A 27,978-nucleotide genomic window follows, 5' to 3' on the forward strand; every position below is an offset into this window, starting at 1 on the left:
ATTATTATTATTATTAAAGTAACGTTCAAGAGCATCCGTATTCTGAAAATTTAGCAATTAGGGACTACAAAAATAGCCTAAAAGCAAAATGTCAATGAAAATATGTACGTGAATTGACCCTTGCTGAAATTAATACACACTTTTTAGGGTCATCTAAAAATAAGCAACACTGTTGGTAGAAAATGGTTTTATTTTATAATATTTCCCTTTGGTGCTGCGTAACATGTATATGGTGCTCTGTGCCCCCCCTCCCCTCCCTTTGCATTTTACACAGTGAGTTACATTTAAAAACACCCTCCCATACAGATTCATCATTTCTAATTCTCTTTGGAATGATTTATGTAAAATGAAGGTTTATCCCACCCAGGACAGGAGCATGCAGTATTAAGAGACAGTAAAAACATTTTAGAACATGCTCACTGACACAGATTTGGGGTGCAAAGAAATATACAAATCCTGGGACAGAAGTCGTACAAGTCTCTGTGATTCTCATCGTATCAAATCTCAGTTAGAACGACTTCTGATTTCAGGTTTGTGACAGGCATGTGTTTGGGAGTCTCCTCTGAATAAACCAGGAACCCAGTGAAAGTGATGTATTTGCCGTGATTGCTGTAAGCGCCGTACCCATCACGACCATAACTGTAAAGCCACACTGTATCTCCTGGCTGGAGAGACAACATCACACTCTGACTTTGCATCTCCCGCTTTTTGGAGTGGCTGTCGTCATAAATCATCGCTTGGACTTCATTTTGGTTCTTCATCAGTTTTACAGACATAGTCTTGTAAGGCATTTTCCCTATGGTAAATGAAAAATAGTAGGCCCCAGCCACCCGACATCGAAATACTCCAGCACTAAGATTGAAATCCTTCCCGATGTTTACAAACTGAGTGTCGAAGGTAATGGGCTGATGTTGAGTTTTCCTGTCCTCCGAACCAACAAGACTTTGTGTGCGGGCAACGGAAAATGCAGACCTGGGATCTGTGTTTAACGCTGGTTGGTCTGCCATCATTGAGTTTGGTTTGAAGATCTCGTTCTGCTCTGAAGATGCCTCTCTGGATACTGTCATACCTTGAGAATTGTGGAGTTTATAAGAATCACTGCTACTCTGGAAATAGGAAGATGTATCTGGGTAGATGAGATATCCATTAAAGGTTGTGTATGGACCAACGTTGCTGTAAAGGGCATATTTTGGATCTCCGTGAAGACGAAGCCAAACTGTGTCCCCATAGTCCAGCTGGAGCATCGCACTTTGACTTGCAACTTTCCGTTCTTTGTGATGATGCTCATCGTAGACAATCACCTGAACCTCGTTCTTATTCTTCATCAACATCACTGACAAATTCTTTTTTGGAAACTTTCCAACCGTGAAAGAAAAATAATATGCTCCCGGAATTCGACACCGGAACAGACCAGCTTTAGGGTCAAAATCCCCTCCAATATTCACGTAAACTTTGTCAAATGTAATGACCATCTCGGGGCCTCCTTCCATGCTGTTGGTGCGAGCGACAGAAAAAGCAGAGCGGAAATCAGTGCCACGTGCCACGGGGAAGACTAGAATTATCTGAACTAATGCGAGCAATGATGAAATGCTTAGTGGGAACATTGTGCCTAAAGAAGAGAAAAAAATAATTACAACACATGAGAAATTCATCAAAGAGAATACAATAAAACACCCACAAAGCCAATATCTGCAGAGATATTCCCAAACAATTATTATTATTATTATTTTATTATTTATAGAGCACCAGCAAATTCCGTAGCGCTGTACAATGGGATGATTTACTGATTAACCAACTGAGCAAGTGCACTACACAGTTTAAACTAAGCTATTCTCTTTATTTTTCTCTGGATGTCTGAAGTATAGAAAATTAGGTTATATATTGCATAACCCAGTCCACTTGTGCAGTCTAGAACATTTCCCATTGCTTGTATCTCCTGTTCAACCACAGTGGACCTGTCACATAGGTTTTCTGTGCATGTCATTTTAAAATAATACTACAAACATGTTAATTTCATCAAAACAAAAAAAAAAAACGGGACGTTTAGCTATAATTAGAATTTGAAATTTGCTCATTTTGTTGGAGGTGGCCATATTGGATCACAGTTTTTCAGTCCTTCAGAGGTGGGTTTTGTTCATAAAATAGTTGCAATGTGACGTCTGCAGCCAAGGTAGCAGTTGTTTTTGCCCCCAAATAATTTACTAGACAATCTGTTAAATTAGATTTAATCCCTCACCCAAGACCAGTAATGGTCACCATTAATTACACTGAAGATGTTTCTAAACTACATTTTTCTAAATGCGGTCTGATAAAGGAAATGTCACTTCCCTGGAATCTACACCATCGAATTAAACTTTGAAAATCACCTATAACTTCTTTTATATAAACTTTTTTTTTTCCATGAAATGATCCATTTGATTTTAAGTTTTAATTTTAAGATTTAGTAAATTACATCACAATCCAACTCCGTTCAGGCACAGCCAGCGCCAACATTGCAAATGAAAACGAGATATAGAAACATTGTTTCATTTCCCCTATTCTCCGTAAGCTTTCTCTAGTCTGACTGACGGGTGCCAAGGACAGAGCTTATAAGAATGGTTGACTGGGAGCCAAGATGGAGGCACACAGTTGTAAGATAAAAAAAGTTGTGAATTTCTACTTTTGAATTTTCATATCTCACAAATACATATTTGTTAAATAAAGGGGATAAGTAATAAATACAAATATCATAAAAAATCTTGAAAAGTGACAGTGTCCCTTAAAGGATGGCCGCGCATCATAACGTGTAGTTTAGAAAAAAAAAGTAAAATAAATTGGAGGTGATAGGGTTAGCCATTCTGTATGATACCTTCTTAAATCTGTGGATCGTGGCTTCTCTTCCTCTCTCTACTCCTGCTGCTGTGAGATTAAAAAAATAGCGTTTGCTAAGGTACGTTACTACACCCCCCCTTCCCAAACGTAGCAGTCTATATTTCTGTATTTCTATGAGGTATTTAGTTACTTCATGAGCTGTGATCAAAGGCATCTTTTTTCATTTAGATCCCAGGCACGGAGAGAAATTGGAGTGAACACAGAGGGAGGGTAAGATGTCTCCAAGGCAACAAGCAAAGTGGAGGCTTTTTATTTTAACGATTCCAGTGAGAAAAGCCAGGAAAATATAACTGATCCATCCACAAAACAGCTCCACCAGCCTTTGCAGTGGATGTAGGCTCTAACGCATTGCCCTTCCTACCTCATAAAATTCAACGTACTCAGGGATTTTAATTCTCTAAAACAGAAATTGTAAATTTTAACACAAAATAGTGAAAAAAAAAAAAGATTTCCAATTCAGCTATTGTCCTTTTTTTTCTATTTTAGCGACACAAATCCCTGCTGCAGGAGCTCTTTTGGTGAATGAGATCACAATCCAGCTGAGAGAAGGCACGGCCAACGCAAACATTGCAGGTGAAGAGGAGAAATATTGTTTAAAGGGAAACTATAGTGCCAGGAAAACAAACTCGTAGTCAATTTAAAACGGAATGGCAAAACGTGGGCAAAAAGTGACGATATGGAAACATTCTTCAACTCTGTCACAGCTACAGCATAGCAAGTTTAACCTACAATCTGAATAACTAAACACTGAATTGTTTGGAATGGAGTAGAAGCAAAGATACTGACAGGAATGAAGGCTCAGATACTGAGAGGAATGGAGGCTCAGATACTGACAGGAATGGAGGCTCAGATACTGACAGGAATGAAGGCTCAGATACTGAGAGGAATGGAGGCTCAGATACTGACAGGAATGGAGGCTCAGATACTGACAGGAATGGAGGCTCAGATCCTGACAGGAATGGAGGCTCAGATACTGACAGGAATGGAGGCTCAGATACTGACAGGAATGGAGGCTCAGATACTGAGAGGAATGGAGGCTCAGATACTGACAGGAATGGAGGCTCAGATACTGGCAGGAATGGAGGCTCAGATACTGACAGGAATGGAGGCTCAGATACTGACAGGAATGAAGGCTCAGATACTGACAGGAATGGAGGCTCAGATACTGACAGGAATGGAGGCTCAGATACTGACAGGAACGGAGGCTCAGATACTGACAGGAATGGAGGCTCAGATACTGACAGGAATGGAGGCTCAGATACTGACAGGAATGGAGGCTCAGATACTGACAGGAACGGAGGCTCAGATACTGACAGGAATGGAGACTCAGATACTGACAGGAATGGAGGCTCAGATACTGAGAGGAATGGAGGCTCAGATACTGACAGGAATGGAGGCTCAGATACTGACAGGAATGGAGGCTCAGATACTGACAGGAATGGAGGCTCAGATACTGACAGGAATGGAGGCTCAGATACTGACATTAAGAGACCTTGCCTCCCAACCATCCCAATTTAGTCGGGACAGTCACGATTTTCAGGTCCTGTTCTAACGTACCAACTTTTTTCTAGGGTGCAGGTGCACCCAATGCAGGAGCTGACAATGAGCATGTGAAGGAAACAAGAAAAGTTCTAAAAACACTTTTAAACAGTTGTTCTACTTACTTTCGGAGGATGCGAGGGAACTCCTAACACCATAACTACTACAGCAAGGAGTGTTTCTTTAAACATAGAAACATAGAATGTGACGGCAGATAAGAACCATTCTGCCCATCTAGTCTGCCCAGTTTTCTAAATACTTTCATTAGTTCCTGGCCTTATCTTATAGTTAGGACATTGGCGGATCCAGGGGGGGGGGGCAACGGGGCAATTGCCCCCCCCGAGATTCCCCCCTGCCGACTAGTGCAGGGCTGGCATTCCCAAGCGCCAGCCCTGCAATGTGCCTGCGGATCGGGGAGAGTGATCAGTGATCTCCCTCCCCGGTCCGCAGGCACTGTGCTGACAGCCGGCAGGGGAGGGAGAGAGGACCCGGGAGCTGTTACCAGCAGCTCCTCCGGGTCCTCCTCTCGCGAGATTTGGAGCGTTGCCGCGGTTACCACGGCAACGCTCCAAATCTCGCGAGAGTGAACTCTAGCCCTGGAGCGCGGGCTAGAGTTCACTGGAACCACTGGACCACCAGGGATTCCCCACTGGGACCACCAGGGATCCAGAAATGTCCCCCCTCCTCCTCAATAAAGGTAAGAAGGGAGGGGGGGCATAAATATATTTCATTAAATACATTTTTTTTTTGTTTTTTCATTAAAAAGCCTCCTTTCCCTCCTCCCCTCCCCCCCCATGAGGGGGGCATAAATATATTTTATTAAATAATTTTTTTTTTTTAAATTAAAAAAGCCCCCCTTCCCTCCTCCCCTCCCCCTCATACACACTGCCCCACATACACTGCCCCATACACACACTATACACACACTACACACACTGCCCCCATACACACACTGACCCCATACACACACTGACCCCATACACACACTGACCCCATACACACACTGACCCCATACACACACTGACCCCATACACACACTGCCCCCATACACACACGGCCCCCATACACACACTACAAACACTACACACACTGCCCCACATACACACACTGACCCCATACACACACTGCCCCCATACACACACTGACCCCATACACACACTGACCCCATACACACACTGCCCCCATACACACACGGCCCCCATACACACACTGCCCCCATACACACACTACAAACACTACACACACTGCCCCACATACACACACTGACCCCATACAGACACTACACACACTGACCCCATACACACACTGACCCCATACACACACTGACCCCATACACACACTGACCCCATACACACACTGTCCCCATACACACACTGTCCCCATATACACACTGTCCCCATACACACACTGCCCCACAAACACTGCCCCATACACACTACACACACTTCCCCCTTACACACTGACCCCATACACACACTGCCCCACAAACACTGCCCCACATACAAACACTACACACACTGACCCCATACACACACTGTCCACATACAAACACTGCTCCCATACACACACTGACCCCATACACACACTGCCCCCATACACACACTGACCCCATACACACACTGACCCCATACACACACTGCCCCCATACACACACGGCCCCCATACACACACTGCCCCCATACACACACTACAAACACTACACACACTGCCCCACATACACACACTGACCCCATACAGACACTACACACACTGACCCCATACACACACTGACCCCATACACACACTGACCCCATACACACACTGACCCCATACACACACTGTCCCCATACACACACTGTCCCCATACACACACTGTCCCCATATACACACTGTCCCCATACACACACTGCCCCACAAACACTGCCCCATACACACTACACACACTTCCCCCTTACACACTGACCCCATACACACACTGCCCCACAAACACTGCCCCACATACAAACACTACACACACTGACCCCATACACACACTGTCCACATACAAACACTGCCCCCATACACACACTGCCCCCACATACACTGCCCCCATACACACACTGCCCCACAACCACTGTCTGTCACGGTAATATACCCCAACACGCAGGAATAGTTCAGATAGTCAAGAGACAAGAAACCAGGGTTCGTTTTACCGGACCTTAGAATGGCCGGACTTGGACGAGTATAAGAAAGACAGAGTCTAGAACAAGCCGAGGTCAAGGGAACTGAGAGACAGCGTAACGTAGAACAAGCCGAGGACTGGTACACAGAGGACAAAACAGCGGATAAGCAAGCAAGGATAAAGAGAGAGCGGAGTCAGGAACAAAGCCAAGGTCAAGCACCAAAAAACCAACTGAACGATACAAGCACTAAAGGGAACTGGACAGAAACCACGATAGGGCAAGGAGCAAAGGAAACAGGTGAGTATAAATACCCTAATGTTCACTTTGATTGGCCCCTGTCATATCCACGCCCCCAAAACGTGAGTGTATGGGGAACGTGGCATGACAGGGGCCAATGGGAGACTGATTCTAATTTAGTCTCCCACTGTCCCTTTAAGAGCGCGCCCGAGACGCGCGGCGCGCTCTTAGTGTCGGGCGGGACACGTGACCGCTTCTCGCGGTCACTGCCCGCCTGACTGATCTTATCGTTGGCTGAGCCGCGCGCGGCTCGTGCAGGAGCAGGACCGCGCGCGGCGAGAAGAGAGGACCCCGGCCGGCCCCTGGAGAGGGTAAGTACTGCTACAGTACCCCCCCCTGAAGACACGCCCACCGGGCGGGGAGGAGCAGGCCTGGCAGGAAAACGAGCGTGGAAAGAACGCACAAGGCGAGGAGCGTGAACAGCGCCAGCGGAAATCCAACTGCGTTCCTCAGACCCATAGCCCTTCCAATGTACCAGATATTGGAGGCGACCCCGAAGAAAACGAGAGTCAATTATAGCCGCCACTTCAAATTCCTCATGGCCCTCCACAGAAACCGGAGGAGGAGGAGGGACATGCCGAGTATAACGGTTGCACAGGAGGGGTTTTAACAAGGAGGTATGAAACACGTTAGGAATGAGTAGATTCCTAGGAAGATCCAATGCATACGAGACAGGATTAACCACATGCAAGATACGAAAAGGACCAATAAAACGAGGGGCCAACTTCATAGAAGGCACACGAAGACGAATATTGCGAGTAGAAAGCCAAACCCGGTCCCCCACAGCATAGGATGGAGCCGCCCTGCGATGCTTGTCTGCCTGAACCTTCTGGCGAGCAGCGGAAGCCACCAAAGAACACTGAACCTGCTCCCAAGTATTACGTAGACTAGCCAAATGTTCATCCAGAGCTGGCATGCCCTGCAAGGAGAACGCAGCTGGAAGAACCACGGGATGCCGGCCATAAACAACGTAAAAAGGGCTGTTACCGGAGGATTCATGAGCAGCATTATTACGAGCAAACTCAGCCCAAGGAAGAAGGTCAGCCCAATTGTTCTGATGGTGGGACACGAAACAACGAAGATACTGCTCTAGAGATTGGTTGGCACGTTCAGCAGCTCCATTAGACTGGGGGTGGTAAGCGGAAGAAAACGAGAGGGAGATACCCATCTCTGTACAAAACGTTTTCCAGAATCTGGAGATAAACTGGCTACCCCTATCGGACACGATCGAAGTGGGAATACCATGCAACCGAAACACCTCCCTGGCAAAGATAGAGGCAAGTTCCTTGGATGATGGCAATTTGACAAGAGACACAAAATGAGCCATCTTAGAAAAACGATCCACAATCATCAGGATGACAGTTTTACCATTAGAGGGAGGTAATTCAACAATAAAATCCATGGATAGATTGGACCACAGCCTCTCGGGTATGGGCAACGGATGCAACAACCCACAAGGAACTCTGTGGGAGGACTTCATACTGGCACAAGTACTACAGGCATTAACGTAATCGGTGACGTCCTTGCGTAAGGAAGCCCACCAGAAATATCTAGAAACTGCTGAGAATGTCTTAGAAATACCAGGGTGTCCAGCAGTTCTAGTGTCATGATATAATGACAAGATGTCTCGTCTCTCCGGTATATCAACGAATAGCTTATCAGCAGGCCTCTCCCCAGGAGCCAAGTTTTGTTTAGCCTGAATAGCTTGTAAGAGGGAAGACGAAATAGAAAGAACAGTAGTAGCTATTATTCTGTCAGGCGGAATGACAGGGGTAACATCGATCTCGAGTTTGTCAGTAGTCTCGAATTGTCTGGACAGAGCGTCAGCTTTAGTATTACGATCACCTGGTCTGTATGTGATTATGTAATTAAAACGAGACAAAAACAGAGACCACCTGGCCTGCCTAGAAGACAATCTTTTTGCTTCACTGAGATAGGAGAGGTTTTTGTGATCTGTTAAAATGAGGATGGGATCCCTAGTACCCTCTAGCAGATGTCTCCATTCCTTGAGCGCCAAAATGATAGCAAGGAGTTCACGATTGCCTACATCATAATTCTTCTCTGCTTTGGACATCTGTCTGGAAAAGAAGCCACAAGGGTGTAACGGCTTTTCAGGTGAATCTCTTTGAGACAAGATAGCACCTACCCCAATCTCAGAAGCATCAACTTCAAGAATAAAGGGCAGTGAAGGGACAGGATGCTGTAAAATAGGAGCAGAGGCAAATGAAGCCTTCAGGAATTCAAAGGCCTCGAGTGCTTCTGGTTTCCAGACATGAGTATTACCATCCTTCTTGGTCATTCTGGTTATAGGTGCTACAATGGCGGAAAACCCTTTAATAAAACGCCTATAATAATTTGAGAACCCCAGAAAACGCTGAATGGCTTTCAAACCCTGAGGTAGAGGCCATTCCATAATGGCAGAAAGTTTCTTGGGATCCATACGAAAACCCTTGGCAGAGATTATATAACCCAAGAATTGGACTTCAGATTGATCAAATGAACATTTTTCGAGTTTGCAATAGAGACCGTTAACCAGAAGAGTTCTCAACACTAATTTAACATGCATGTGATGAGTCTGTAAATCAGTAGAATAAATTAATATGTCGTCCAAGTATACTATAACGAATGTATGTATATATTGACGTAGGACATCATTAATAAATTCTTGAAAAACTGCTGGGGCGTTACAAAGGCCAAAGGGCATCACAGTATATTCGTAGTGGCCACTCCTGGTATTGAATGCGGTCTTCCATTTGTGATCCTTTTTTTTTTTTTTTTAATTCTTTATTTTTATTGTGCTTGAATCAACAATACAGGCTTGTCTAGCCACAACAGCGTCCACAAGCTTAGTTACAACAAGTATTAGTGGTATTGTGGCATATCGGGTAGCATCGCACATTTTATAATAACATGAGGCATTTAAACATGAGTTAAGTAGCTTATAAGTAAATAACAGAATATCGGTCCTGCAAGCATATCAGGTGCATGCGGCTAGTCATACATTGGTAAGGCGAATAAGAGGCAGCGCTTGTTATACGGGAACTAGGAAGCTGTAAAGAGAGCTACAACCTGTGCGCTTGCCATGGACGGCATGGTAGACCTGGCTGTCAGGAGTTAGATGAGACAAATAGCAATATAACATAGGTAGCAGAATAGGCTAAGCAGGTAGGTTAGATAAGGTGGATTGCCCTTAGTTACTCTAGGTAGGGGAAAACATAGGGTATTATGGACAACTCTGTAGGGGGCAACCCTGTGGTGGCTAGGGGGCAACCAACACTCTGTGTGTTGGTCACTTGTTAAGAGTCATGAGAGTTGGAGTCATAGTTCGACCCAGCATGTAGAGATGGCAGGGTATTGTCTCGGGAGACCGGTAAGTCTGTGGAGTTCCTGCCGTCTGGCTGCCGGGTGCTTTAGCCGATTCCTACAGGAGGAGGCATGGTTGCCCTTAGGTGTGGCGGTAGTAGGCAGCGGGAAGGGGTGTCGTTGACAGTCCCAGTGGGTCTTAGGTTATTCCATGCCCTCTCACCCTTACTAGCCTGGGTCGTGTAGGGGTCCCGTGCTTGATGAGGAGGGGTCCGCCGGCTTGGCGCTGTAAGGTGGAAGTACGGTGATCTCGGGTGGCGGTAGTTCCTCCGCTTACGCGGTCTGTAGGCTTGTGTTTGGGGCCGCTTGATCCTCCGTTTGGGAGTAGGTCGCCGCACCAGAGCTCCGCCTGTCGGGTGTGACTCAGGGGCGACTATTGTCGGCTGCTGCTTCCGTGCCTCCACTCTCCTCCAAAACCGCTGGCAGATGTCGTTGAACTTTTTCAGGAATCTGGTTTCCCAGTCTGGGGCGAGTACCCCTGTATCATGCTTCGTGACTGGGTAGTTGGCCGCCATCTTGAGCCACGTGGGTGCTGCTTCAGCCAGGCTACTCTGCGCAGGGAGTTGAGGTTTGTCTCTGCTTGGACCGGGATAACCCCCACCGGTCTGAGGGGGGGGAACGGGTGCCCTTCTCGGGAGTCTACGTCAATTGCAGCGGTGGGGGAGCGGCCGCCTCTCCCGCGCTGATCAGGCTTGTAGGCCGCAGGGGCCGCGTGGCATGGGTCAGCAAGGAATCAGCCTAGTTTGGTATGAGTCGGTAGCTTATGCCGTCACCTGGCTCCCGGTAGCCGGTTTTGTGCTTGTGGGAGCGTATTTCAGTCGGTTGATGGGTAAAAATCACCCTCGGGAGCAGGAGCTGTGGAACCATGCGACTGCTCTGCTCCGAGGTCAGGCCCCGCCCCCATTGTGATCCTTTTTGATACGTATGAGATTGTAAGCACCCCTAAGGTCCAATTTAGTAAAAACTGTGGCCTGTTTAAGCCTATCAAATAGTTCTGTGATCAAAGGTATGGGGTACGCATTTTTGACGGTGATTTTATTTAGGCCCCTATAGTCAATACAAGGCCTTAATTCGCCATCTTTCTTAGATACAAAGAAGAAACCAGCCCCTGCCGGGGAAGAGGATCTTCTTATAAATCCCTTCTCTAAAGATTCCTTAATATATTCCTCCATAACCAGATTCTCCTGAGGAGATAAAGGATATATTCTCCCTTTGGGAGGCATCGTACCAGGTAGTAAATTAATAGCACAGTCGTAAGGCCTGTGAGGTGGCAATTTTTCAGCCTCCCTTTTATCAAAAACAGATTTAAGAGACAGGTACTGAGGGGGTATGACCGTAGGCACGGGAGGAATATTAGTAGAATTCAAAGGGGTGATTTTAACAATACAAGACTCTTGGCAAGAATCACTCCAAGAAACTATTTGTCCTGACTCCAAATCAATGGTGGGATTATGAGTACGCAACCAAGGATACCCTAACACGAGGTGAGAGGAAGGAGAAGTAATGATCTGAAACCGAATGGTCTCAGAGTGTAACACCCCTGTAGACATATGTAGTGGAACAGTTTCATGTGTGATAACTGGAGAGCATAATGGTCTACCATCTATGGCCTCAACGGCCAAGGGTGTCTCCTTCTCTCTGGTGGGTATGTTATTCTCCTTGACACAACTGGAATCAATAAAGTTTTCGGCCGCTCTGGAATCAACCAGGGCTAGTATATTCCCTACTATGCAGTTACTACCAAGGTGCAGGGAAACAGGGAGAAGTAATTTATTAAGAGGCAAATGTGAGGACTGTGATGTCACACCCAAGGCCAGTCCTCTATACGGTCTTAGGTGCGATAGTTTCCCGGACGCACGGGACATTCTTGTCTCATATGACCCCTCCTACCACAATAAAGACAAAGTCCCTCCTTTCTCCTATAAAGCTTTTCAGCGTCAGTAAGTTTGGCAACCCCTAACTGCATAGGTTCCTCCTCTGACCCTTTAGATCCCTCGGGAGTCTCAGCTCTAGGTGAGTTAACGGGAACAAAGCGTCTATTTCTGGACCTGGTATATAACCTGTCACGGATCCTGTTATCTATATCGATAAGATAGTCAATCAGGTCCTCCAGGGGTACAGGGAGGTCCTTAGCTGCTACCTCATCCAACATAGTTTCAGACAGACCTTCCATAAACGCAGTAGTAAGCCCATTATTAGTCCAATCTACCTGTGAGGCAAGGGTACGGAACTGAATAGCATAATCGGCTACAGATTTAGATCCTTGCTTTATTCTCATTAATGCCCTGGCGGCATTTTTTGACCTTTTAGTCGTGTCAAATGTTCTACGAAACGCTGTGAGGAAGCTATTGAAATCGTGTACCATAGGCCCATTAGCCTCCCAAATAGGATTTGCCCATTCTAGTGCCTTATCCGTAAGCTGGTGCATAAGAAAACCCACCTTAGATCTATCAGTGGGAAATGAACGTGGGTACATTTCAAAGTGGAATTCCACTTGATTAAGGAATCCCCTACATGTCTTAGCGTCCCCTCCATACCTAGGAGGCGGGGTTAGATGTGCTGAAGCATTAGGCATATTAGCTGTGTCTGGTATAGGGTTTACAGGAGGCGCAGGTACAGGTACCGGAGCTGATCTGGATAACAGTGTCTGGATGGCTTGAGCCATTTGATCCATACGGTGATCCTGTTCTGCGAATCTAGCCTCATGAGTGGCCATCCTTTGTCCTAAACTTACGGGGTCCATGGCCCTATCGTAATGTCACGGTAATATACCCCAACACGCAGGAATAGTTCAGATAGTCAAGAGACAAGAAACCAGGGTTCGTCTTACCGGACCTTAGAATGGCCGGACTTGGACGAGTATAAGAAAGACAGAGTCTAGAACAAGCCGAGGTCAAGGGAACTGAGAGACAGCGTAACGTAGAACAAGCCGAGGACTGGTACACAGAGGACAAAACAGCGGATAAGCAAGCAAGGATAAAGAGAGAGCGGAGTCAGGAACAAAGCCAAGGTCAAGCACCAAAAAACCAACTGAACGATACAAGCACTAAAGGGAACTGGACAGAAACCACGATAGGGCAAGGAGCAAAGGAAACAGGTGAGTATAAATACCCTAATGTTCACTTTGATTGGCCCCTGTCATATCCACGCCCCCAAAACGTGAGTGTATGGGGAACGTGGCATGACAGGGGCCAATGGGAGACTGATTCTAATTTAGTCTCCCACTGTCCCTTTAAGAGCGCGCCCGAGACGCGCGGCGCGCTCTTAGTGTCGGGCGGGACACGTGACCGCTTCTCGCGGTCACTGCCCGCCTGACTGATCTTATCGTTGGCTGAGCCGCGCGCGGCTCGTGCAGGAGCAGGACCGCGCGCGGCGAGAAGAGAGGACCCCGGCCGGCCCCTGGAGAGGGTAAGTACTGCTACACTGTCCCCATACAACACTGTCCCCATACAACACTGTCCCACAAACACTGTCCCACAAACACTGTCCCCATACAACACTGTCCCACAAACACTGTCCCCATGCACACACTGCCCCACAAACACTGCCCCATACACATACTGCCCTGCACACTGCACACCCATACACACACAGTGCCCTACACAAACTGCTGCCCCCATACACACATTGCCCCAAACACACACACACGACCCCCCCATACACACGGTGCCCCACATACACACACTGCCCCACACATACATACAGTGCCCCCATACACACACTGTCACCCTTACGCACTCACACTCACTTCACCGCTCACACACACACACTGCACCTTTCACACACACTTCACCCCTAACACACACCACTTCTCCTATGCCCTATATCCCAGCAGACCCCAGGTAAGTTGTCAAACTGTTCTTAAACGGTATGACTACTTACTCTGGGGTGGGATCCTGGCACTACTGGCACCATAACTACTACACTGAGCTGTAGTGGTTATTGTGCCAGGATTTTTTTTTTAAAATAATCTACAAGTGCCCCTCCCGAGATCAGGCTCTGGATCCGCCACTGAGTTAGGATAGCCTTATGCCTATCCCACGCATGCTTAAACTCCTTTACTGTGTTAACCTCTACCACTTCAGCTGGAAGGCTATTCCATGCATCCACTACCCTCCCAGTAAAGTAATACTTCCTGATATTATTTTTAAACCTTTGTCCCTCTAATTTAAGACTATGTCCTCTTGTTCTGGTAGTTTTTCCTTGTTTTAAATATAGTCTCCTCCTTTACTCTGTTGATTCCCTTTATGTATTTAAATGTTTCTATCATATCCCCCCTGTCTCGTCTTTCCTCCAGAAAGGGACACTGTAGGCACCCAGACCACTTCAGCTCATTCCCTTTAATCCTGGCTGCAAACATCGGCAGCGTTAGGCTTTTATGTAGATCTTTATTTCAGTTAATTAGAATATTTACCTGGTGTTTCACAGAGCCCTGGCAATTATCTCTTAAATTTCAGATCAATCCTGACAAATGACATATTTCTGACAGTTCTGTAATATTTAGGTTCACTCGTTATTTTGATTTAGCGGCACACAGACAGACAGATCCCCAAATAGTCGGCACAATGTATGGCCATTTGTATGTACCTGCTATTAATTACAATAAAAACATCGCCGTGTAGTCGCCATTAATCTGATTAACACGTCCTCCTCTCGTGTCCTTAACGCAGGTTCGGTATATCTTTCCTTGTCACCAGGTTCACAGCGCAGAAGGTGTTTCCCCTCATTAAAAGACATTGTTAAATATAAAACGTTTTAAACTTGTAACATTAGGGATAAATTTCACTCAAAAAACAGAGCAAATTGCAGACAAATAAATCCTTTATTTTGCTTTAAATTGACCAATTTATATATTGCTGAGCACAGATTAAAGGCACATTCCAACCACAATAACAACTTTATGATACAGGGGATTCCTGTCTCCCTTCTTATATGACTTAAATTGAGGCACTTTGTAAAATTTCCTGATTTTAGAACCCCACTCTTACTCAAATACACAGCAGAGGAAGCCTATACAAGCGCACATTCCTTTTAATTATTATTATTATTTTTTTTTCATGAGATTCTTCAAAACATTCTGTGGCAGAGCATGATCATGTGATCACCTCTATAGGAAAGAACAATGAATATAGCTTACAGAATGCTGATAGCACTCGTGCTAGAAGTTCAGGCAACAGTTCCAGTGGAACTAATACAGACTGTTAAACTACACATGTTAAGCCAGAGCCAGATTAACATAGGGGCTAGTGGAGCGTAAGTTCCGTGCCCATGCAGTAGGCCCACTAATAAAAAGATATTCAATTATTACGGTATTATTTATTTCTTTTTACACACGACCCTGCTCTGTAACATTTTTGCAGAGGTATTTAAGTTTGGGATATTGTGATGGATAAAGGGGTGACTGGCTGATAATGAAATTAGTTAAACGGAAATGACAGTGCCAGGAAAACATAGTTATCAGCCAATGGCTGCGCTCTCATTAGGATTTCCCCATAGTAATGCTTTCCTTTGGGGTTTTGGGTGATGCTGGGCATGCCCATGCATAGCAATTAGGACGTCCAGCGTCAGTTAGGTGACCAAAAGTCGCCTAATGGCCCAGAAGTAACTCTACCAGAAAGACACTAAAGGTGGAGTTAACCCACCAAGCTAATTATTGCAGTTTCTTTAAAACTGCAATAATTGCCTTTGCAGAGTTAAGGAACCTCAGAATGTGCAGCCAGACCATTTAAATTAGCGGAAGTGGTCTAGGTGCCTATAGTGTCCCTTGTAGGTAAAGTTGACTTTGCACACTGTGGCAATGCTCTTACTGCTTCGGTCTCTCTAACACTGTGACATGTCCCCTTTCTTCTACACTCACTGCTTCCACCTTTCTCTCTGTCCCAGCCAGTACACCAGGAGCTAATGAAAGAGGATCCAGTTTGTGACTAGTGAGAGAGAGGAGCTGAGAGCCTTGGGTCTTGTAAACAGGACTAACATACTGGATTAAGAGATGAAAGCGAGAGATTGGCATAGGATATGCGTATTCTTATAAATAGAGACTGGACATTTCTCTCCAGCACCAACTCCTGATACAAGACACTATGAAGGGTATGACTATTTTTAGTGTTATTCTGTTGTTAGGCCCATTATACTCATTAACATCAGGCCCAACAGGCGCTTACTCTGGCCCTGTGCTAAGCAGCAGTTTATGGGATGTGCTCGGTCCTCCATTGAACAAGACTGGAAGGCAAGGATTGTGTTAATTCAGTGTTTGTATGAATGTGTGTGTTTGTGTATGAGTTTGTGTGTATGTATATCAATGTGTGTGTTTGTGTATGAGTTTGTGTGTATGTATATCAATGAGTGTTTGTTAATGTGTCCATCTGTGTTTATATGAATTGTTGTGGTGAAGTGTTAGCAAGGAATTGTGCTGGATGGAGTCTAGAGATCTCCCCAGATTTTGCAAGGTTCCTACTTTAATGAATATTGCACTTTATATATGTGAATATGCTTGGACCCTGGGGTGGAGCACTTGGAGAGTAGGGTGGGCCACTGCTCCACTCCATATTTTGAAGGTTGCTTGAAAACTGCAGGAGAGGAGTCCAGTTCCAGAGTTTCAACCCTCTGATTAACCTCACCTGAAAAAAGATAGTTAATGGCAGGTGCTATTACCTACTCCCCGGCCAAAGGAGAAGTAGAGATTGTGTTTGATTCCTGTGTTTAAATAGAGAGCTGAACATAAAACAGTGAGGTGGGTATTTATGTTAGGAAATGGCCGGTTAGTTTATTATTTTATTAAGTTAGTGCTCAGATGAACAAGGATTTAGTTTTTGTTTATTTTGTTACTTTGTTATATTTTGCTGCTCATTGTTGAATTTTGGAACCACAATAATAATAGCAAGTCATTTTCCCTCATCCAGCGTGTGACGTGTCTCTGAAACATGAAAAGACTGTGTAACACCCTAATCCCAGGACAAGGTACTAAAGGAAAGGAGTACTTTTGTCACAGTGTGTACATGACTGTAAGTACGTGTGAATGTCACAATGTGCGTGTAATAATTTCACTAATAAAAGGGGGTTAAGGGTGGTGCAAAGGGAGACAAATCCCCCTCCAATATTTCAGAGAAATGTTCACATATTTTATAAATTGATGCATCCAGAAAAATATTTCGGATCTAGCAACAGCCCCACCTGGCACCTAAGGTGTCAATTATGGTGACTTTAGAGGGACACTATACACACTTTATCTCAATGGTTCTGGCTACCATTCCCCCTCCCCTCCACCCAGTGTAGATGTTTTCTTTGCAGGGTTAACGTACCCCTCATGGCTGTCAAGATGACGGTCACTAGAGCTGTTTCATTGAAATGGCAAATTATAACTTCACTCGATTTGTCAGATGGTCTCAGGACCCTCTGATTGGCACACTGTGGCATTTTGCCGTGCCACTTTCCTATGTGATGATCTCACTGAGAATCGGTGCAGTGAGGGAGAAAAGGTAAGTAAAATCTATTTTTTAAACCTGGCAGCGCTGATCCGGTCACCTAAACGTTGACTAGCGCAGTATAGGAAAATATATCTGTGTTTGTGGTGCAATAGTGTTCCTTTAATATAAGGTACAATATGATCTACAACAGCAGCTGATTTTATCCATTGCTTCATATTCCCAAAGAATGTGCACGCTTGGATTCTTTCATGCAATCATCTAGGGATCTAATTCCTTCCTCCCAGTGTGAAGTACAGCTCTCAGAGCCCCCTGGTGTGGAATCGTCAGGTCATGCATGTATTCTGGACGAGCACATACCATGAGCTGGGCAGAGCAAGTTCCCCCTGCTGGGAAGATTAGTTGTTTTAGTTACAGACAGAAGACAATCTATGAAAACATAGCATATGTCCTGTTACTTGGTTCACACCAAATATAACACATTGTAGAACGGCTGGGAAATAACCCAGTGTGTAAAAGAATACATTAATTGATACAAATGTATTAACACGTTAATAAATATTTATATTACTATGTTAATATGTATTAAGAAAACATACTAATATGGAAAAAAATATGTCTTTGTTCTTTCTGATAGCAAGGGTCCATCAGAATTGCTGGAATTATATTTATTTCTATTTTGGATTATAAAATCTGACATTCTATGATATTAACTGGAGATTAATTAGGTGACCTTAGGAGATGAGATATTGGGAAGAATGATGGGATGGCCAAATCTACTGTTTTCATAGACTTTCATTTCTCCTGTTGATGGGTAGGATATGAAAAGGGCTGCCGAGCTACCCCGCGTCCCAGGGACGGGGAGGACTGGGGTGGGGACCCAGAACTGGAAACCCCTTCTCCCCGCTAACCTTCCGCATCCTACCCCCCTCTGTGCCTACACCTACCTTCCCCCCCACCTGCAATATCCTTACCCCACTAACCCACACCCCCACCCCTCCGCCCCACCTCCCCCCAAAACACCCCAAAACACATGACCCAAGAACACGACCTACCCAAGTAGAGACCCCCCCCCCTCACTTGCAAGACCGACTACACGACACAGCACTCACGAAAGACCCCCCACGGCCTGCAAACACCGGACATGAGATGAACCGCCCCAACAAGACTTCCCAGCCGCCCAATACCCAAGACCACTATACCAGACACCGCCCAACCCTCACGATCCGGAGCAGTATCTGCCCAACCGAGACACCCCCAACACTCACCGGAGCACTAAACTGGCATAGACAGACACCAGACACATAGGAGACATCCCCACAGGACAACACACTGACGCGCAACACCCAAACTGTCAAAACCCAAGGACATCAAAGGGAAGCGACTATCACCGACGAGACACCCGTGACAATCACACACAGAGGACAAAACTAACTGACGGACCCCTCGACCTCAAGACGCACCTACTTCCCGACAACTGCCCCCCACCCCCCGCCCAACGGACCTCGAACAGACCTACCTAACAGGGAACCCAAGTCTGTGTCTCCCTGCTGTCCACAAACCCCCTCCACCCACCTCCGAGCGCCGTGCTCGGCTTGCCAAGACATATAACTCGACCAACACACCGCCAACAACACAGAAGCCGCTGAAACCACGACAAGTGGCTGCCTCCTAATACCTACCCCACCCCGCAGGTTACCTGCACTAAGGAAATGCACCACATAGCTTAAAATACCTACGGTACAACCTACAATGCATACTATGTACATCCATAGTTTACAACAAAACTGTATACTTTACTGACTTGTCCAGTGATGCTATATGACCTGCTATGTATGCCATTGTATCGATGTTTAATGCTTATTATATGTCAACAATAAAAACCTTGAATAAAAAAAGAGAAAAGAAAAGGGCTGCCCTGCAGTATGTAGACATCATATGCTGCAACGTCCCCCAATGATTAATGATTTGATTTGTGTTCTGTAACATTTGAATCCTACATACCTTTTTATATGCTCCCTACCAGTATGTATAAGCTGTATGTGTCCAGTAGAATATGACAGATCAGGTAATCCTAGGGAGAAACAATGACCTCCTGTAAACGGTATTTGATTTGTACTGATGTTATTTTATCTTGTGCTAAATAGACCTTCAAATGTGGTTTGCCAATTTCAAGCTCTCGTTGCACCCATTCTTGATTGCCAATAGCCCCAAGCTCTTCAAAAGGCAGAAAATAAATGTAATTCTAGTAAGAGCAGAACATGTGTACAAGAGCAGGCATTAACACACAAAATCTAAAATATATATATATTAAAATAAGAATCAAATAATTAAACAATATTCAGTTTAGTTACTGTAAGACAACTTTGTTTTCCTGGCACTATATATTCCCTTTAACTCACAGGCACTAAAGCTCCCATTAGTGGCCCCCACCCGAAGTGCTGAAGGGGTGAGTCCAATGCCGATGCCCCTCGGTGCTGGCTTGGGCTCTGCCTCTTTCCTTCCCTGTATGCTTTTCTATAGGGTTTTGGGTGACACTGGACGTCCGCATGCATAGCGTGAGAACGTCCAGCATCAGTTAGGCAACCCGAAGTCACTCTAGTGCCTGTCAGCCACTAGAGGTGGAATTAACCCACCACCAAGCCAATTACTGCAGTTTATTAAAAACTGCAATAATTACCTTAGCATGGTTAAGGGACCTGGGACAGTGCACCCACTTCAATGAGCTATAGTGGCGTTGGTGTCTATAGTGTCTATAGTGTCCCTTTAAGTTTAAAATTAACTTCCAGGATTATTTAACAAAGTGAGAATTACAAGTGAATTTCATACTTTTTGCTTGCACATTTACCTAGTCAGATCAATGTAAATGCGTTATATGCCACAATTATTCTGCCAAACCGTTATAAATAGTTATTAAAACTTTAGCTGAACCATCAAACACTCATTGAATTCAACACTTTAAAACACTTGAAAGGCATTTAAAGGGACACTCTAGACACCGTAACTGCTTCATCTCATTGAAATGCTTAGATTCTGGCACCATCCTTCAGATTAGTTTTAAACCGGTTTTAATGTTTCAATGATGAACGAAAGCTCCCTCTATTGTCCATGTTTTTTCCATTACCTGATGCAGCACAGTGATTGGCTGAGAGCCAATCTGGTATGAATGGGTATGGCTAATGAAGTGTGTATTCTCTGCCTTAAAGTGACACTCAACTGCCCAAATACATACCCCAAATGAAAATATGCATGCATTTAATTATGTATTTTCTATCATTGAAATTGCATATAAAAACGGCTTGCAAAAACTGCAGTTCTCTTGTCTGCAGCCTTTGCAAACCCTCCCTTTCTAGCACCAGCCCAGACTTTGTGGCTGTCCAATCACAGACTTCCAATGCAGCTCAATGAGAAGTCTTTGCAAGGCAGGTGCTCTGGGCAATTGCCGCCTCTTGAGTTAAGTGCAACTAAGCTAACCAAACCAGGAAGTAACAGGACTGGTTATCTGCTTGAAAAGCCAGAGGGTGTAACCAGTATAATTGATAAAAGTGTCAATTTCTATTGAAATCTGCACTGTTTCCAAAATGAAAAATATAGAACACACTCATCACACATAAAGCTTTTCAGCTAAAGTGCTTTAGGGGTCTGCATAGTCCTTTGAACCATAACTATTGGTTGTGTGTAGCAAGGGACCCTCACTCAATGTTAACCCCTTAAGGACCAAACTTCTGGAATAAAAGGGAATCATGACATGTCACACATGTCATGTGTCCTTAAGGGGTTAAACTGCTTGAAATGGTTAACGCTGCATACAGGGACAGCACCTGGGGACTCAAAGTACTACAACCAATTCAATGAGGTGAAATTGTTATAGTGTGAAGGTGGCCCCTCAAAAACACTCTTATAACATATAACCAATTCCCCAAAATATTAATAAATGTTGGTGTTTAAGTGGAACAAAGCCAACGAACATGTCCCCGGAATGGATGATGTGTACGAGCAAAGTTAATTACACCATAATTACACATGTATATAATTACCTAAAATGTCTTTATGAAGTTCCGTATAGGAACACACGTGCTGCAATGTTCCTATAAAATATAATTAGGCAGTTCCAAACCCGTCACTTTTTATCACCATCAAAGCATCAAAAGATTAACGTCTAATTACTGAGCTATTCCAGGCTTAAAGCCAACCACGTCTTCTGACATTGGCAGCGGTACCAGCTGTAAAATGGTGAACAAGGCTTGGATTCCGATTACATTGACGACTGTCTTGTGTCTGGATGCCTTTATCAGTTTCAAATGCTGGATTGTAATTTACACCTTAAAGGACCACTGTGGGCACCCGGCCCACTTCAGCTCAATGAAGTGGTCTGGGTGTAGTGTCCCTGTCCTCATAACCCTGCAATGTAAAACAATGTAGTTTCAGAGGAATTGCAATAATTACCTTGCGGAGTTAAGACTGCCTCTAGTGGCTTCAGAATGGGTTAAAACTCACCCTATTTCCAGCTCTCCACGGGTCCTCTGGCCACGCCCCCTTGGTGACCTCATCAAAACTGCTGAGTTTTAGCCAATGGAGAAAGCATTGGATTGGCTAAAATCAGCACAGGGACGGGGCCAAATGCTGTTTTGGACAATCAGCACCTCCTCATAGAGATGCATTGAATCAATGCATCTCTACGAGGAAAATTCAACGTCTCGCTGAACGGCAGGGCTGCTTACTGTGCAACCCTGAGCCAGGAAGCCCCTCCAGTGGCCATCTAAGGAGTGGCCACTTGAAGGTGTCCCTGTGGGCAATGTAAACACTGCCTTTTTTCTGAAAGGGCAGTGTTTGCATAAAAATGCCTGAAGGGAACTATTCTACTCACCAGAACAAATACAATAAGCTGTAGTTGTTCTGGTGACTCTAGTGTCCCTTTATGATGACGCATGTTTTTTCACACTGTACGAATCTAGAAATGACTATACAATTGCCAGATTGGCTTATATAATTTTGGAATTCATGGGGTTCATTTATTATACAATGAATGTGGTGAATTGCAAAATTCAGGGTAAATTACCCAAAATGTGACTATAGCAGAGTTGGCGAATTTTTTTCAGACCAGCTTTTTCGACCCAAATTTTCCAGTTTGATTTGGTATTAAAATATTTATTTAATCACGGGGGCGGAGCCAATGGCGCACCGAGGCAGTCGCCATTTCTGAGCGCTCCGCACAACGGGCACCAAAGACCCCAAAAAAACAAGCATACCCGACACCCATCGACCCAAACCACCGACGGGCACAGCATCTGGGCATCCTGCTGATCACGCAGATGCCTTTTTTTCAGCCGTCGGGCACGAAACGCCGGAGCAAGGGGCAAGGGGCCTATCGCACACGCGACCAGTACCTCACCAGGGAGCTGACAACGTGGCTTGAACAAAGCCCGCAACCCACAGAGGTAAACTCCCCGACAGCTGCTGACATGGGACGGAGGTCCAACAAACTGACAGCAAGCACCCCCACATCTAACAGGGACAGCAGCAACATACTGCAGCATCATCCACCCGCACAGGCCCAGGCTCCCAAGGCAACCTCACCTAAAAGGTCTGACGATGAGGACTCCATTCACAGCGCTACTGAGACCACTGCAGGCACCCCAGATGCACAAGCCCATAGTGCAATAACCCCAGCGACAAAAATGGACATCCAGGCCATGTTACTGGGACTCCAAAGTAACCTGCAAATCATGTGGCAAGCAGACCTGAAGGGGCTGGCAGCAGAGGTACAGACACTGTCGACCCGAACACAGACCACGGAAAAAGAAGTAAAAGACCTGAGCCAAGCCCTGAACTCACTGACAGACAAAGTGGCCCAGTTACAAACATCACAAGCCTCTGTCGTCAGACAGGTAACCATCCTCGATGATAGGGGTAGGAGGAAAAATATTAAGATCAGGGGGGTCCCAGAGTCCATACCCTTGGACGAACTGCCTCACTTTGTAAGACGTTTGGTGGCCTCGCTCATTCCTAACAAGCAGGCGAAGCATTTTACGTTTGACGGGGTGTACCGCATTGCTAAACCCCAAAAGGCACCCAAGTCAGCCTCTCGGGACATAATCCTCCGCTGCCAATCCGTCACAGATAAAATAGCCCTAATAACGGCCATAAAAGGGAAAACGCCATATGACTTTGAGACTCACCAAATCACGTTTTTTCAGGACTTATGCAGAGATACACTTTCATGGCGTAAGAGTTTGCAGACCATAACCACCACTCTGCGCACAGCGGGCTTGCCTTACAGATGGGCAACCCCCAGAACGCTTTGGGTGACCAAAGGAGAGCAACACTACAGAATCACTAACGGGGAAGAAGGGCAGGCCTTGCTGCACACGCTGGGACTCTACAACAACACTACCGGTGACGACGACTCGTGCCCAGAACCAATTACCTGAAACATGAACTGCTCAAAGACCAGGCCTTCAGTTCCTGTTATTGTTCAAGTTTTTCTATGCTCTACTCTCCTGTTTAATGCACCACACTGAGTTATGTTTAACCTGTATACAGTCAGCTCCCTTTCTCCAACGACGTTAGGTTGTAACTGACCGGGTGCCCGTAAGGCAACGCGGCAGCGGATTGCCGTCGACCCCCCCCCCCCTAATGTCTCAGGGTTAAGAGGCGTAGCAACCGTTGTAACACATTACGCCTGAATGGTACAAGCTTCCACTCACACAGACCTCCATTGCCATCTTCGAGAACCCCTCCTCAACACGGCTCAGACACAAATATCTTGGGTTATAGACAATCCACACATAGACGATACTTAAACTCCTAGTTCCTACACTAGTATATTCACCTATGCCTCTCCACGACTGAAGGGGACAGGTGTCTTCATAGCGCAACCCCCGTACCAGTACCATCTCGTTATAGGTGCAACACCCTAATTTCACACTAGACATGCTGCGCGTAGTTTACACTGGTACTGAGACCATGTCGTTATAACTGTTTAGTCACGTATGAAAAAATGTGCACGAACACTCTAGCCCCAATGGCAATATATATTGATTGTTGAAACGTTTTGTAAGACTGCTGTTGTGGCATATTTCAAACTTGTAATATTGAACCGGCACTGAAAAATAAAGATTTACAAAAAAAAAATATTTATTTAATCACTACTTTTGAACACATGAAAAAAACCTATCTACAAATAAAACCATACAGGATTCTCCTTCTAAAGTGTGATTTTTGGGATTTTAAAGCAAATTCAAAGTCATTAGTCCAAAATTGATGAAATTAAATCATGGCTGATTTTTGAGAATTTTTCAAATTCAACTTTTTCAACAGCTTTTTGAATTGGTGACGATTCACACCTTAATGAATAACTCTAATAGCGAGAGCAGAACGTGTTACGTTGTAACCCTTTCTGTGCCAAAGTGTGCACACCGTTACATTGGTGACATCGCTTTACCTCTCTTTTTAACTACGTAAAATCTAGTTTAATTTAGTATGTAATTGAAGTGATTAAGTAGATAAACCAGACATCACTTTTATAATAAAGATTTAGGAAATTGCATAACGATCCAGTTCATTTATTGCAAGTGAGGAGGAGAAATAGAATCATTCTCTTTGCTAATGACACTGGCAGAGTTACACCTCTAGCTGCCAAGGGCTTTAAATCTGATCTTGGAGCGTTTCAAACTGAAATGATGCACACAGAGGAGGGCTGGCCAATTGTGGCCTGGGAGGGGGCAAAAACGATTTAGTGGCGCATAGTGCAATTTTACCAACCCACCCGTTAACATCAGCGATGGACACAACACGAATAAAACAGATGTGTTGATAGACAATACGAGATAATTAAATAGAAAGAATTAAAGTGCTACACACTTGGGCATTTAGATGTGAAAAGTGGTTAGAGCCCTTGGAGCAATTACCCTACCCACTTCACCCTTGGACATTACCAATCAATAAGAGAGATCTCCCCAATCAGGCAAGCATTTAGTAAAAGGAGTTCTGAAGATCAGTACATTTACAACATTTGTATAATATGCCAATGAGTCATCTGTTCTCTCAAACAACCTTCAATGCCATCTCTGTGCCATATCGTTGCACCCAGTTGTCATCCTGTGCACCTGCTCTGCACCCAGGTGCCTGGCATTACCCCAGGACCTAGATGACATGCCCTGCATTTACACCAGGAAGGAATCCTCGAGCCCTCCCAGGTGTCTAGTGGGAGGCAGACATCCTGTCTGTCTGCATCTAGCGCTTTCCACAGGCTTAATGAAGTCAGAGGTCGCGGGTCGCGGGTCACGCAACGAATGCTGCCTGTATATTTCTAGCGCGGCTCCCGCTGGATTACCGGACGGGTGGCAATTTGGCCGGTATGGCTAGAATGTTTGACTGCCGGGATGGAAACTGCCCTGCCCAACCCACCCCTGGCTGCGCATACCAACTCCAAGCACCATGACCAAGTGTTCATGGTGCTGGGAGTAACCCTAAAACTGTATTATGCACACCTCAAATACATATTGGATAAATAAACAGTATCAGAAAATTCTGGGAGATGACAGCTCTTTTATACACATCAAGATTTAACCAAAATGTCCCATTTAACCATGCTTAAAGACACATACATGCATAGCAATGCTGATTGGAAACACAACCGGTTGAAGGAGTGCATGTCCTCTATTACCATCACCACTTCACTAACAAAGGAGACAAACAGGCGGGTCATATCATTGTAGGATGGATACATTTTGTTTGTCATTATCCATAACATTTTGGCATATCAGTCCTGAGATTGTGCTATTAACAACCGAAGCTAAGCTGCTTTTAGGAAAATAACGAAGTTTAACAGAAATAGGATAGTGACATTTTTAGGTTGTGACACCAGCTGGTTATTTAAACCACTAATACTATTTGGAAGGAAAAAATAGTGTTTAATATCTATATATTTGCTGACAAAAGTTAGTTTTGTATTTAATAAAGGATGCTATAGGTAACCTCTTGGCCAGGCAGGGCGTGTTTGAGCCCTAGAATTCTGTTACCTGTTAAACACAGGGTTCATTCATTTTACTCTGAGCAAATCCAGTCCATGGCAGAGTTATAACAAGGGAAGGTCTGTTAGAATTTCTCCTTCCTTCTCATTAATAAAACATAACTTGATGATTTGGTCTGTCCAAGGCTTGCAGTCCTTATGTTATCCTCTTTTTGCATTCTTTCCCAATATTCAAAGGCTCCAAGGAGCGCAATTATGTGTGTATATAGGGCGTATTGGCTAAACGGTGAATTACGCTGATTGTTCCCCATAACTGCAAAATGTAGCCAAAAATAGCTTGTGGGAGATTTTACAGTTGCAGCAATTGAATTTTGAATTCACTACTTTCACTGTTTAGTGAATAACTGCAAACAGAATCAGGTCTTGTTTACCTCCCCCTCTATGATAATTAGGGTGGATTGTGTTATCTAGGAAAATGTGCCCTCTGATTTATTTTATCTTTAACTTTGTGTATTGCAATCTCTGTGAACTTGATTTCAATTAAAAATAAAATTATTAAAATATATATATATATTACAAAGCTCTAGTTATCTCAGTGTTTATATTTACACCCTATGTGTATAATGGATGTTTAATTAGTGGATACAGTGTCTAATAATCACACACTCACAACTAACTGCAAATTATATGAAATCGATGAATAATTAAATGGTGAAAATGGTAAGGGGTTTGAGGAGGGGAGGGGGTGGAGGGGATTGATTTTACTGAGACTGAATCAGCCGGTCAGATAGCCCAGTCTTGACAATAATTATGCCATTTCTAAAGACCCCCCAGGGGGTGTAATAAGCTTTGCAATGAAGAATGACAGTGACAGAGGACAGAGGTGACATGTATACAGGTAAGAGATAAAATGATCACAGAGACTGTGCATGGTTACAGTGACACAGGTGATGGGTTGTCTGATACCTGGTCAGTACTGAGCTGTCACTATGTCATGCATCTCTTCTCCCTGGGCAAGTGTTAGAAGAATGACCAGAGCAAGCCAATGACTACCAGCATCACCAGCCCATTCCCTGCATCCTGCTCCTCCCTCCCTGTCTATCACCTCACTGATAGCACTGCCTGTCCTTGTGCAGCCCCCTGCCCACCCATAAGCCCCCCCTCCCCTTGTGCCCCCACCACCATCAGCACCTACCTGCTCTGCCTGTGTCTGTCACTTGTGTGCTGCTGTTATCTCTAGTTTGTCATATGGAAGATTTGGTGCAGGACTGACAAGGAAGGGGGGCTGGGGGGTGCTGGAGGGATGGGGGTATAGTGAGGGGGGTCCTTACACACAGAACAGAGAATCATGGACACAGCACAACATATTCTA

At 45.0% G+C, this 27,978-nt stretch overlaps 1 protein-coding gene across 2 annotated transcripts; it reads right to left on the minus strand.

The window, feature by feature from the left end:
* On the minus strand, positions 1 to 27,897 carry C1QTNF4 (C1q and TNF related 4). Of its 2 annotated transcripts, none has more exons than XM_063438680.1 (2): positions 27,802 to 27,897; positions 1 to 1,609 (listed from the first exon to the last, which is right to left on the minus strand). In XM_063438680.1, exon 2 carries the CDS (start codon positions 1,602 to 1,604, stop codon positions 498 to 500), a length of 1,107 nt encoding a protein of 368 aa, XP_063294750.1. In that variant the 5' UTR covers positions 1,605 to 1,609; positions 27,802 to 27,897; the 3' UTR covers positions 1 to 497. The 2 variants fall into 2 exon arrangements, with proteins under 2 accessions (XP_063294750.1, XP_063294751.1); XM_063438681.1 differs by lacking the exon at positions 27,802 to 27,897 and adding an exon at positions 27,573 to 27,664.
* Between the last annotated feature and the right edge of the window lie 81 nt (positions 27,898 to 27,978).

This window comes from Pelobates fuscus, chromosome 12 (assembly GCF_036172605.1).
Source record: "Pelobates fuscus isolate aPelFus1 chromosome 12, aPelFus1.pri, whole genome shotgun sequence".
NCBI lineage: Eukaryota > Metazoa > Chordata > Amphibia > Anura > Pelobatidae > Pelobates > Pelobates fuscus.

What these genes read in the sequence shown, in the direction of transcription:
- C1QTNF4 (XM_063438680.1), bottom strand. Translation starts at nt 1,604, where the DNA reads ATGTTCCCACTAAGCATTTCATCATTGCTCGCATTAGTTCAGATAATT.